General features: G+C 40.3%; 1 protein-coding gene across 6 annotated transcripts in view; it reads right to left on the reverse strand.

Moving 5' to 3' along the window:
• The window catches only part of AFF2 (ALF transcription elongation factor 2), a 393556-nt gene that overhangs the window by 32094 nt on the left and 347244 nt on the right, over positions 1 to 14218 (reverse strand). For 5 of the 6 annotated variants that reach the window (XR_013998027.1, XM_081125977.1, XM_081125975.1 and 2 more), the window contains 3 exons: positions 5888 to 6047; positions 4088 to 5095; positions 2498 to 2619 (listed from right to left, as the gene is read on the reverse strand). Coding sequence is in view for 5 of the 6 variants with exons in the window: in XM_081125977.1 (XP_080982103.1) it covers positions 2498 to 2619; positions 4088 to 5095; positions 5888 to 6047 (1290 nt within the window). In the remaining variant the exon portion in view is untranslated. The remainder of the gene's footprint in view (positions 1 to 2497; positions 2620 to 4087; positions 5096 to 5887; positions 6048 to 14218) is intronic. The other variant, XM_081125978.1, reaches the window with a different exon arrangement.

Genomic DNA, 14218 nt, shown 5'->3' on the forward strand with positions numbered 1-14218 from the left:
AAGGTTGAGTTGATGTATAGAACAATTTTAAGAGAGTTGTGATGCCTGATTAAAATAATGGTGACCATAAGGATTAAGATTTGTGCTCATGAGGAAGATCCACAAACATCAGCCTACACTAAGTACAATCATTGCAGAGGTATCAGATTTGGGGGAATTTATGTACAAAGATGTTAAGTATTGGTGTCTATAGGAGGTGAATGATTCACTAGCCATTGGCTACTACAGTCATGCTAGGCCTTATAATCTGCCATTGTAAACAATATATCGCATACAGTACAGTACATTCTGTGCAGTGGGCACGAGTCACCTGGTCCCCTTTCCTTCTGTTTGGTAGTTACCTAGAATCATGGAGCCTTTAATAACTTTACTGGTGAAAAATACCCAGGGAGCATTTTCTGGAGACCACTCTGTCAGCATTACAGCTTCTTACTACAAGAACAACTTTTGCTACTTTCTGCATGTCTCATTGTAGGCTAGAGGAGGACAGCAGACAAGAGAATTGTATTCCCACCCCTACTCTGTGTCTCATAAGCCTTGCTAATGGTTTAGGTTCCAAAGAAGTGAGGAGGAACTCAGCAGGACCCTTTTGTTGAATGAAAGGGAACTCCAGCTATCATAGTCTGGTGTGGTATTCTTTGCTAGGTTTAGAATATTCATTTAGAGAAGTGAATGTGGTCTGATAGAAACTTCCAAGGATTTAGTTTGAAGGGTCAACAAAGCACAAAGGAGCAGACAAAGCTTGAGGAGAGGTACCCAGGAGAAGACCTCTGAGAGGCCAGTCCATGCTTCATTCTCCCTCAACTCAAGACTTTTTCACAGACTTGAGTTTTTTAGATGAGCATGAGAACCTGACTCAGGCCTTCCTAAATAAAAAATGCTACTAGGTAAACACTGCGTTCCTACCTATAACCAAAGCAGAAACTCTGTATGATCCTGAATTAAAAATCATCATTTTATAAGAACATATTCAAATTTTTAGACATTTACTTAATATGTGATCATCTTTCTTCCATGAAATGAAAATAGCAACAGGTCATTGGGTCATTTAAGGAGATTAGCAATGGGGACTGATGGTGTGATAATTTCCCACTGTCCCCTGCCTTTTCCTTTTGCCTTCAGGTGGCCTGAACTGGTCAAAGCCTGGGAACTGCCATTGTAGTCCTTCTTCCTTGGAAAGGAGGAAGGCCATATGATGACCATGTTTAACCACTAGAGAAGAATCACGTTTCCCTACATGCCTGGTCGATCCTGGAGTAGAGAGCATTGGCTTGTTCCACTGTAAGAGTTTCTAGTTATGAGCATTCCAAGTATGTGAAGAGATGCTTCAGATCAAAATTATACCAGAGAATACAGACTCACTTCACAAAGAGCTTCAGATGTTCAGGGAGAGGGGCAGCCCATGGCCCAAATCACCTTATTATACTGAATGAATCTAATGGTAATTGGTCTTTTCTTACCTTTAATCTCAAAACCACAAGGACCCAAGCAAATGTAAACCAATAATTTCTTTCTGATATCTTATCTGTGGCAGATTGATGCCATATCACTGATGTTAAACAATAATCTGTGAAATCAATTGTTAGCAGCAGTTAGCCAGATTGCCTCTCTGCTCTGGGCTGCTAATAGGCTCCAAAACTGATCTTTGATGGAAGTAATCACTAATTTTGAATGAATTTATGGCAATAATTATCCAGACGGAATGGTTCCAGTAACTGATATAACTGTTAGTTAAGTGATATTTATAAGACAGAAGAACACAGTCATAATGCTATTTGAGTGAGGAAGAAACAAAGAGAGCCTCCTGTCTGGCTCTGGCACCTTCCACAAGAAAGGAGAAGGGTGAAGAGGTACCAGCTGATTGGAATTAACCTATCTATTCTTAGCTGGCTTTCCCAAACACAGAACTGTGTAGGGGAAGGCCACTCCCAGATTGCTCATCTCTGGCCCTCCCAGACATGTCATTCCCCTAGCCTCTGAGGAGTTCAGGATATAGCTACTGATCCTCAAGCTTCATATTAAGGTTAAATAATGACACCATAGAGGAAGCAGCAGCTGGATTATCCTGTGAATCCCAAGGGGTTGCTTTCCAGGGAAATTGTTTAATCACCATCAGAACTGGAGATGCCCAGAATCAGGTGATTTGGTTCAAGTGATAGTAGTCTCTTGATGCAGCCCATTTTTAATTCATTTACTTTCTTTTATCCTCCACTTAATGCTAAAACTTCTTGTTGGCCAATTTTGATAATCAATCTAACTTAGACTAAAGAAATGTTGCTAAAAAGCTTATGGTGTCACCCAAAATCTGGCCGTCTATATTCCACCCCTTAGCCTACCCTTGTTACACCAGGGACAGCTGTCAAAACTGGACTTAGCAACTCTTGTATTTTACCTAACATTTCTTTGGGACAAGACCTACCCCTCCCCCCCCCCAAAAAAAAGGTTTTTTTAAGATTCTGAACAATGGAAGTATCATACAAAGACAGGGAAAACTCACTCTTTAGTGTAGGGAGGCTTGTGGGGTGGGGCTGGTGAGATACAAGGGGGGAGCAAGCAGATAGTGGTGGCCTCTTCCAGGCGTTGTTTCTTCTCAGGAATTTTCTCTGCTACTTCTGTTGGCTTTAACAGGAAAAAAATGCACAGTTTAAAATATGTGGCACATGCAGACTTTTAAAAACAATGAGCAAGGTAGACAGTTTGTTTCTCTTTCAACAGCTATATTAGATAGGGGAGTTAAATATGCACCTTTGACTAGCTTACTCCTGCCAAAAATTAGAATTTTTAAAATTGATTTTTTAGAGAGAGGAAAGAAGAGAAAAAGGGAAGGAAGGAGAGAGAGATCAATCAGTTGCTTCTGCACATGCCCCAATCGGGGATCAAACTTACAAATCAGGTATGTGCCCTGACTGGGACAGAACCTGCCGCCTTCTGGTATAAGGGATGATGCTCTAACCAACTGAGTCATACCAGCCAAAAGTTGTAATTTGAGATAGTTGAGCTGTGATGTGAACCTCTGATTAAAGACTGGGTACACAGGAATCTCATACTAAAAGTAAAGAGAATCTATACTTTTCAGATACTTCTCCCATCAACAAATCAATAATTTATAAAGGTCACTTTTACAATCAACAACATGCAAGGAAATTAACCACGTGCAAGGCCTTTTGACCTTTGCATGTGCTTGTTGTGAAGGTATATCTTTACCCCTGGTTGTACTGTTGTTGTCACTAAGAGTGAGGAAACAGTGATAGGGCAAGGACCGCAGACTTTGGACCCTATTTTGGAGTACTCTTTTTGGATAAGTTGGTGCACAGCTCAGAGATAATGCCCTCTGTTTTTGAACTGCTAATGTTAAATGAAAACTTAAATCATTTGTGCAGTAAATCATACATTTCAGCAGTATGGCTTGGCCACTGGTAAGGCTGTTCCCTAATGAAGAATCTATTACATGCAAACTCACTTCCCTAGATGTATTTGAAATCAAAAAGGCTATTGTGCATTTCACCTACAATTTGTAGCCCTGGAATTCAGCCCTAACCTTATGTAGGAGAGATTTTCACAAACCAAGCCAATCATACAGCTCAGGGTGTCCAGTGATCTGGGCAGAACATATGTCTAGCAGGAGCCAAAATAAATTGTGACTGGGTTGTAAGGATGCTGATGTTTGTTCAGATAAATTAACCAGGCCCAGAGAATGCCCTTTGACTTTAGAAACACTTGGGTTCCCTTTTGCTGCTGGGGTGGAGGACTGTAGAGTAATGACCCATGAATCCATGAAAGCAGGAATTGCTTAAGAAGCTGGCCCCAGTGACTGACAGCCTGGGGAAGGAGACTCTCTTCATAGTCTTCTTTCCGAAATGTCATAATCCTCCATGTAACATATTGGATACTCTTGACATTGGCTGCCAAAGCCTGATCATTTCTAACACTTCCTCTCTGGTTGTGTCAAAGACTGCATTTCACATGGAAAGCATCATTGCCTTCACCAAAGACTTCAATACACTGCCATTGGTGTCCTTAAAAATGAGACTCAAGATCAAGTTAGCCAAAGGACAGTCACTGCTCATGATCACATTATAAAGCTTACCTTGTGCTTCCTCTTGCCCTTAGGAGTGAGTTTTTCCACAGCTGCAGCAGCAATCTGACGCTTGGGTTTTGAAGAAGTCTCCTTGTGCTCTGGCTTGGCTGGTGCTGCTTGGAGTGAGTTGTGGCCAGGTACTCTAGATAGTAAGTCAAGGTCAATCTTTACCCAGAGATTTTTTGGATTCTCTTGCTCTCTTAGAGGGGATAGAAGGTCAGTTTGCATGACAGGGATGGGTGAAAAAGTTGGCTCATCATTATTGATGGATAAATTGTTATTGCTGCTGCCACTGATTAAGGTGCTGAGGGTCAGGTCAGCACCACAGGTTTCCTTGGATTTGGCAAAATTGCCCCCAGAAGCAGTGCAAGGAGGCAGGACTTTGATCTGAAGGGTTTCTTCCTGATCTGTGTTAGAATCAGATGTAGATGAATCTGTTTCAATGAATTCCCGGGATTTTGGCACAATTTTGCCAGTCCCTCTATATTTCTTCTTCTCGGCAGCCAATGGGATGTTAGGCCTTGGTTCTTTCCTAGGGATTGGTTTGTGGGCAGTGGCTTTGTTGCGGCTTCTTGGTGGGTCAGGAAGCTCCACACTTCCTTTTTCTTTGGGAATGCTGCTGGTAGTATTTGGTTTGGGCCAGGTAAATTCATCAAAGCTGGTGTTCTTCTCGACCTTTTTGGGCTGTTTTTTCCCAATTGTCCTTTGAGAAGCTGTCTCAATAGTTTCTGACAACTTATGCTTCAAAGCCTTTGTTTCTAGAGTTTTCTGGGTGGGCCGTGGACGGGCTTTCTCCCTGATGAGACTGAGGAGAGGCCTCTCTTTGGGTTCAGCCAGGATCTGGCTGGGGGTTGTCTTTACTTTGACCTGGACTTCCATTGGTTGGATGATTGGATGAGGCACAGAAATCGTCTCCATGGGGGTCTCATTTTGGCCACAAATAAATGATTTGTTCTGGGATGTCACCTTGTTAAGCCACTTATCCAACTGCCACTTGTTGGTTGAGGGAGGCTCAGGCTACAGATTGAGAAATAGCAGCAAGAATGAATTTCACATCTGGGAAAGATTCAGGAGGACCCTCCGTACACTGACTGCTGGTAAAAGCTTTGGATGTTAAGTGACCATTTATACATTTACAAATGTACACACAGAATCCACTTTAGTCAAATTACTTAGAGAGCCAAATACACCACAAGTCAGCCCAGATCTACTCATTTAAACTAATTTCCACTCTTCTTCTGAAAATATTATCCATTCTGGCCAGGAAGGAAATAATTATTCACAGAGGGTTTTTTCAAAGAGTCTGTAGGGAGACCTGGGCTGGGGTTGTGGGTACTAGTCCCCAAATCCTTTTGTGAGACTCATTACTTAACCTATTACGAGGAGGCAGAGGTAATGATCTCTGGTCCTGAAAATAAATGTAAGCATGCCTCAAGCATAATTCAAAAGAAAAAGTTTTCTATCTGCCAAAGTGCCAGTGCCTCCCATATGATACTGTAATTCACTGCAAAAAGAATAGGTCTTTTGTATTTTTACTGAAGGATGTAAAGATTTGACTTCTGAAAAACCACTGCACTTTCCTTGGTGTATGGGGGCATGCATGCCGATGTTAGCGTTTGCTGTTAAGCCATGGAAACGATACATACAATTCAGAAGTAAAAAATGCTATCAAATACCTGAATACTATTCTGAAGTATTCATTGTGTTAAAATAATTACTGTGCTGAAAGTGTGTGTGCATGTCTGGGTGTTTGGGGTGCAGCCTCGGTGACAGGCAAGTGATGGTTGCTGCACTGGCCACTTCACCCACCTCTGGAGTGGCCACACGAGGCACCTCACTGGATTCGCTGTCCGTGGTGCTGCTTTCAGTGTCCGAGTCTGACTCTGAGCTGCTCTCTGAGTCACTGGAGCTGCCGGATCCACCACTGGCTTGCACTGCAGGTGGAGGCTGAGGCTTGGCCAAGAGTGGGCTGAAAGAAAAATGACATCATTCATTGCCTTCTTCAGTCTCAAACCACCTGGATGAGCCCAGTTCAGAGTAAGGACCTATGATCTGTGAGATACAAGCAAAGTGGAGCATTCAGTCCAATTTCACAGAAGGGAAACATGAGGCTCAGTGAGGGGCTCATGATCATTGTCTCTTTGGACTGAGTTTTGCTCTGTTTTTGCTCAAAAATGGGGATCTAAAGTTGAGAGAGTGTTCTCATTTCCCTCTGTCTTATCAGCCCAGTCCCCTTTTTGTTAATTATGGTGAGAGGTGGGCTAGAGGATATTCACTGATGTGCAGGGGCTGGCCCACAGATCTGCCTGGCTGGCCATCAGAATCTTACACTCCCAGCTCCTTCCTGGCTCTTTTCTACTCGGCTCAGTCAGGAGAATCCAGGCCTGGTCCTGGAGGGTACCTAGTCATGTGGCTCCACCCTTAACCTTGAGAAAGATTGACCCTAAGGACCCGTATGCTCAATATTCTGTAAGCATGGAGCATTATTACTTGCTTGCTCCCCACCCCACACCCTCATAGGGGCTTATTCTTCTTCAATAGTACAGCTCTTGCCCACTGAGCTGGATCCATACTCAGTTGCTGCTTGGGAAGGAACAGGATCCTCATCAGACACTATAAATGCAGAAAGCCTTTTCATTACATGTGCCTTGTGACCCTAAAGACTCTCCCTTTAATTTCCTAGGTAGATGTTTTCTTTTCTTTTCCTTTTTGCAATTTATTTTAAATTTTTTATTAAAATTTTAAATGTTGATATTATTGCAGGTGTTCCCCCTTTTTCCTTCCCTTTGCCCACCTCCACCCACCCACTCACCATTCCTTGGCTTTCACCAAACTATTGTTCCTGTCCATGGGCTAAGCATACCTGTTCTTTAGCTAATCCTTTCACCTTCTTTACTCTGTTACCTCACCCCCTCCCCTGGGGCACCGGCCAGTCTCTTGAATGCTTCCAAGTTTCTGGTGTCATTTTGTTCATCAGATTATTTCGTTCATTAGATTCCACATATTAGTGAGATAATGTGATGTCACAAAAGGTGAGTTCCTTCTTTTTTACAGCTACTTAGTATTCCATTGGGTAAATATACTATAGTTTTTGTATCCACTCATCTACTGATGGGGGCCCAATATTTTCTTTCATATAGCAAAAGCTCATTTTAAAATGCTATCTGATAAATAAATACTATCTGCAAGTACATTCCTCTGTCAAATACACCAAGAGATTAGAGGAAGCAGAAGAAACAGGGGACTATATATATCCCCTGGAAAAATGTCTGTGCGTGTATGTCTGTGTGCATCTGTGACTACTGGCCGGTGGATTGAGAGATGTTTAAATCATACTAACATTTTTTTATTTTCAAGTTAAAAGGCTGTTTCCTAGTTTTTTTTCATATCTATGCATTAATTTCTGGCTTCTCAAAAGACTGTGGTTATCCTAGTATCACCAAACAAAAGTAAAGTCTGGGTTTACTTTGGAATATTTCTAGATAGAGTTTCCATTTACTGGGTTACTTTTGAGAAGTTTTTGTAAGAAACAAAATAATCTCAAGAATTATTCCCTCAAACTGAATGCACTGAGGTGAAATACACAAAGTACAGAGGCTTTATTTACCAGAATGAACTTAGTCCTCAGGTAAATAAAAATAAAATATTTACTGGCTTAGTAAAAACTTGTATGTCTGTCTGTATACATGGGTTCCTTATCTAAAGCCCTTTGGAGGGCAGATGAATTTTGATATTCAGATTGGTTTTAATTAAAAAAAGTAATATGGTTACTATACCATACATATAATACCCCAGTGGGATCTGGGGAAGCGTCCCTTAATAAAACTCATTAATGTTGCTGCAGTAACATTCACAGTAACAGTAGTAAATAGAGACTGTAAATGAATATCTGCATGTCAGTTTAGGCCAGGTTTTATCATTAAATGAGTTTGTCTCAAAGTTACTGAAAATAACATTTCTCAGAACTTGTTGAATTTCAGAATTGTGATTAAGGGATTATAATTGTGAACAGAAACCATATATGAATACTTAAGCATAATTAAAAGGCCTTTAAATATGATACCATAAGTTAGATAGCCTGGAAGCCATGTGGTGGAACTGGGATTACTTTGCCTGGAGAAGACTCTGGAGCCAGTAGGAGAGTGATTCATATGATGATAGTCTTCAAAAAGCTTGAAGGTCTGTCCTGTGGGAAAGGGTGTGAGTTTATTCTGAGGGCCTTCCAAGGTAAAACTAGGGACAATGATTTAGAGATCTAGTCAGGAAGGTTTCCCTTCAACAACAGGAAGGACTTTTAAAAATCTATAGCAGGCCAGTTAGTGTCACATCCTTAGGTGACCAGATAGCTGGAAATAAAGAATACGGGTCCAAAGTGGGATTAGATGATCTTTAAGGTGTTTTACAACTCAAAAGTTACCATCTTTATGAAACTAAAGTGTATAGGAGATTTTTAAGGAGACTATTTATAGACCTTAGAGAAAATGTGTGAGGAGACATTTGCACAATCTGCTCCTTAAGGCCGGTTTGAAATGACCTGCTCATCGCAACACTTTATCCGTCACATTTCTGTAGAGATATTTTACAAATCAGATTTTTTACTAATTCAAATGAACAGCCTCCAGAAAGCCAAACATCTGCATCAGTGTTGTTTGACTCTAATCCTAATTTAACTGTAAAAACCTTTCTAAGGAAATAAACAGGATGGTGAATTGGCCATTCTGCTCAATCAAGCTGGGTGGGCATCAAAAAGTAAAGGTTCCAGAATAGGTAATGACTTTGTAGCAGGAAGCAGGGTATTGATCTTAGCAACATATTTCACAAGGCTGAAAACTTTCCAAAGACATGTAGAATGAGATATTTAATGGGGGAGTTCTGTATTAAACCCTTGTCTTTAGTTGAGACCTGTACACATTTCATCAACATGACTCTTTTCCAGTTTTATAAGGATCAAATGTCATTAAGGTGTAAATAGAGCAAAGGAATCAACACTTACAGCTGATCTTACCTCTCTTCCTTGTTTTCCTCTGAACTCTGGGTTCCAGAACCAAAACAACATGTCTCCCTTACCACACAAAGCCACTGGCAGCAGACACTTTTAACCCTGAACCTATTCCAGCTAGGGGATGGGAAGAATCATTTTTGTATGAGTCAGTAGTTTTGAAATCTATCCCATTCAACCCCCAAAATCCACTTAGCCCAATTGTCCAATAGGAAGTGTACACATAATACAGATAAAAGCAGAGTTGCTCTGGTAGAAACAAGGGATGGGGCAGAAACACTGGAGAGGGTGTCCCCAGCAGCTTGTCCTCCTCCCTGAGATGGCCCTCAACCACAGTTTGAAAGTAAAATACCTCATATCCCAATATTATTGCAAGCAACTATGTTAAGGCACTGATGCTATTGATAAGCAGATAGTTTTATCACAGCATGACTTCAGGAGATAATCTTTGTCCAATGTGTTTATACTGGGTATTTGTCCTTTTGTCTGATCCTGGTGTTTTAAATGGAGTTTGCTCAGTTTATTTGCAAAGAATAGTAAGAAGATGCACATCTATCCATTCATATTCATTTTCAAGGGCAAGTTACCATACATGACATTGTTTAAAGCCCCAACTGATTGAAGCGATCTGTGGTTGGCAAAATAATGACTCCTTCAAAGGTGTCCACATCCTAATCCCTGAAACCTGTAAATATGGTACCTAAAGCAGCAAAAGGAATTTTGCAGATATGAATAAATACAGGATCTTGAGATGGGGAGATGATCCTAGATAATCTGGGTAGCCCCAATGTCATCACAGGCTCTCTGGGAGCCAGAGCTTAGCACAAGTTAGGCACTAGTAGATTACTACCACTGCAATGGGCAGTGAAAGATGTTATATCTTTCAGAGAAGCTGAAAGTCAACCATTTGGAAATTTCATTATAACTGCAAATGATTGGTTCCTCACATTTTTCTATCACCAACAGTTACTGCCTATTTCTCCTAATTTACCTGACACCTTCTTCTTTTCTGAGGTGATAATGCTGAGTGATTTCAGCAATGGCTTTTCATAATTACATTTGGCTCACAATCAATCATGGCTTGGTTACCTTTTTTGTGGACTGACCAGACCCAGGATCTTGTCTTTTCTTACCTGTGCCCTTTCTCCCATTTCCAGTTGACTTCGAGTATCTAAAAATAGCTACATTTCCCTTACTGATTTTAAAGAGGTAGTTTTAGTACAGTGGGAAGAGCATGGAATTAAAGTCAGATTAACTCATTTTGAGTGTTGCCTTGGGTAGTGTATTATTGACTGACCTTAGGCTGAGCACTTAATATAAGGGTTTTAGTTTCTTCATCTGTAAAATGGAGTTTATATATCACATAGGCTTATAAGACAATTTAGTGAGTAAATTCAGGTGATAGAACTTTATTAAACAGTGCTTCTCAAACTTCAGTATTCATACAGATCACCTGGAGATCTTATTAACATGCAGATTCTCACACATTCCCAGGTGATGTAGATACTCCTCATTGGTGGACCACACTGAGAATAGCAAGACTAAAACCTACATCGGCTATTCAGATATCAGCTGGAGAAAAAATAAGTTAGTAAATTTTAAACTAAAGGCTAAGACACAGTTTTGAGATCAACTGAGGATTTTATTTTTCTACAATTTTTATTCTGCCTTCCTTTAGCAAGAGAAAGTTAACTGCCTTATGTCATATTCAATCTAACTTGGTGAAGTGCAAGCTTTCTTTAGGCAATTATTCCTAAAGAGGTTTTAATCAGATTCCTTCTTACAAATTACAACTTTCCTCAGGCTACCTGCTTGCACCAGGAGTTGACTACACACATGATTCTTTCCTCTGAATGTGTGCTATGTATAGATCACTGTGAGGGTAAAAGGTGGCTTGCCACTGTCCTAGCCGAGGATCAGGGCAGCATTAAGTTGCATAAATGACCATTGCTTGGACCCAGAGCATATTTCATAATGAAAGTACTAATTTTAGCTATGATGTATGGAGCATGCACTGCATGCCAGGAACCAGCTTCAGGACTTTCCCTGCATTTTATAGCTGAAAATACTGAGACTTAGTAACAAACAATATCAAGTTGAAAAACAGTTTTAATGATAATATGGGACAAACTTCAATATGCAGTTTCAAAGAAATGAAACAAAAAAACAATAAGGCATCTGGATTCAGCCTCACCACAGTATGAGGTGTGATGGCACTGTAGAGGATGCTCGCATGTTCCCAGTAAGGCTGGTCAATGCTGGCCTAATGAGCCATTGTATCTTGAGAGCAACACAATTTGCATTTGGGAGAATAAACTGATAATTTAGATTTTTCTGCAAATAACTAAAAGCCACACTGACTTTTATGTTATTAGAGCTGTTTCAAGCAAACAGCTAAGCAGGTGGAAAAAATCATATGCAGCCAAGTATTTTCATCTCTTTTGCCTTTAAAGACAATTTTTTTTAGGGGGGAACAAGGGAGAGAATAAAGGCAAGCAAGTGGACATGAATGCTGACTCTCCTGAACCCTCATCTCCACCAAAGCAGAGAATGAATGATTGGCAGCTCACATTCATAAGGAATTTAGAGAGGGCCACAGGCCAGAAATTTAATACAAGATCAAAATCTTCCAATAAAGAATTATAACCGTCACAAATCTTAGGTGGAGCAGGGTGTGTGCTTCATCTGGGTAACTTAAACCTGGAAGCTGCTACCATGCAGGAATCTCCCCACTGTCTATAGAACAGGTTTAGAGACAGATGGGGCCCAACTACCTATCAGGAGAGCCTGGTCAGTCAACAAGCTGAATTCCCTGGAAGAGTACAAAGCAGGATAGAGATAGGCTCAGAGCAGCTCCCCATAAGCTTCTGCCTTTTTCCTTGCTTGGTGTCTTCTCTGTTTCCCATCATGCTTAGAGTTACCTCTGGATTTAGGAAGTGGGTATCCCTCTTCCAAACTCTCCCTATACTACATTATTTTTTCTTTCGAAGCCCTCAATGCCAATCTCCTTATCATTATTGTCTGCTACCAATTCATGTCTGATTTGTTATCTGATGTATCACAGACACTTGATTAAGAGTTAAGCTTCCAAGGTCAGAGGCTTTACATAGCATACACATACTCTATAAAATGCCTGGTGCACTTAAGACACCTAGAGTGAAGTCATAAAGAAATTTTCTCTAGCCGGGCCGGGCGTGGCTCAGCAGTTGAGTGTTGACCTGGGATCCAGGTGATAGGGGTTCGATTCCTGGTCAGGGCACATGCCCAGGTTGCGGCTCAGTCCCCAGTTGGGGGTGTGCAGGAGGCAGCCAATCAATGACTCTCTCATCACTGATGTTTCTATCTCTCCTTCTCTCCTCTCCTCTCTCTGAAATCAATAAAGATGTATATTTAAAAAAAAAAAAAAGAAATTTTCTCTATAGATCTATGGGAAAATTGCCCCCTGGCATATCCACTGTCTACTGTCTGTGTCTCTATGGTCTATCCCAATAGAATATCATCATCATTGGGTCAACAAAATCAAAGTACTTTTTAAGTGCAGAGCACTTGATAACATTTCAGCATTTTCACTCTTATGACTTCATTTGATTGCTACAAGAACACTGGTGATGGTGAGGTGGGAGTGGGGGGTTAGATGAAACAGGTATCCTTGCCACTTTAGACATGCAGCCAAAGTCATGTGGCTGGGTTCCAAAGAGGGGTGTATGGGATTTTTCACCAGGCTACTGTGACTGTTTCTTAAACACCACACCAAGTCCAGTTTGAAGAAATGAAAAGAATCAGGTATCTACTGCAATATCCATCCTTGTAATCATATAAAAAGGCAACAGCAACACAGAATTAATGCCAAATGTTTTCTTCAAGTGATATAATGAGATAGGTTGCAAGAATTTGTAACCCTTCATGCCAGGAAAACCTTGTTACACTTGACTCATTAAATGACAAATCTCACTGAGGCTAGAGAAAAAGATTTACAGTTGACAGCTGATAACTCCACATATATTAATAGTTTGTGAAGATTAAGTAGGGGAAATTTAAATGTCCTTTATGTTTCACATCATTGTGGTTTTTAAAATAGTATTTGTTTTTTAATACATAATAAACATGGTACCAACATGGCACTAAATTCAAAATATACAGAAAGAGGTACAATGCAAAGTGTGTCTTCTTACTCTTTACTGTCCTGTACCCAATTTTCCAAAGTTTTCCACTGTTATCAGCTTATAATTGTTCCAATGATATTGCACACATTTATGAATATTTTGGACATTCACTTAGGTATTTTAATGCTCATGTTTACAATATATTTCAGACATGATTATGAACACATATTCAGTAAGGAAGCTGTATGAGTTTTATTTTAGAAATTGTGTATGTGACTTTCAATGCCATTCATTGAATGCCCTGCCATTCCACATATAGGAATTTTTTAAGGTGTTGCTTGTATAATTAAAAAACCTCTCTTTTAAAAGCACACATATCAATATTCATAACACATAACCACGAGAAGAAGCTGCTCAGTCCTTCTGTGTGGGACCAGGCTGCAGGTTCCTAATCAGGAAACAGTTGCTGACTGTCTTCCACTATGAAATGTCTTAAAGATGTGGTCAATATGTGCCCCCAACAATCCCTTTCCTGCCCACTTCTCATTGCAAATCATGTGTTTTTCCTTATTCTCCTTCACCTCACTCTCTAATGGACTAAAAGCTTTGACTTTTTTTGTACTTGGTCCCAGTGACCATATATACAACATGTGATATATGTTGAATTTACAGTGACTTCCTCACAGGTAAATGTACTTTTTTCTTCAAGATTTTCAGATATCTGTCTCCTTCACCACCTCACCTTACTGCCAGGCTTTATTTCCTTCTATTCCCAGCATACCTGCTACTTTTGTCTCCTCCCTGCTCTCACATTGCCTCCATGCCTTTCTGTATCCTGTTTTTCTGTTTAGAATACCATATTTTCCCTTGCTTCTACTTGCTTAAATCTTTGTATTTTAAGCTCAAATTCAAATAACATGAGGTCTTCTCCAATGACTTCAATTCTTACAGATACCGCCATGTTCTGATTTCTTTTCACTAACTGCATCAGTTTATCACTTAATCTTGAATTATTTCATTGTGCTAACCTTTTGCCTG

This window comes from Miniopterus schreibersii, assembly GCF_964146895.1.
Source record: "Miniopterus schreibersii genome assembly, chromosome: X".
Classification (NCBI taxonomy): domain Eukaryota; kingdom Metazoa; phylum Chordata; class Mammalia; order Chiroptera; family Miniopteridae; genus Miniopterus; species Miniopterus schreibersii.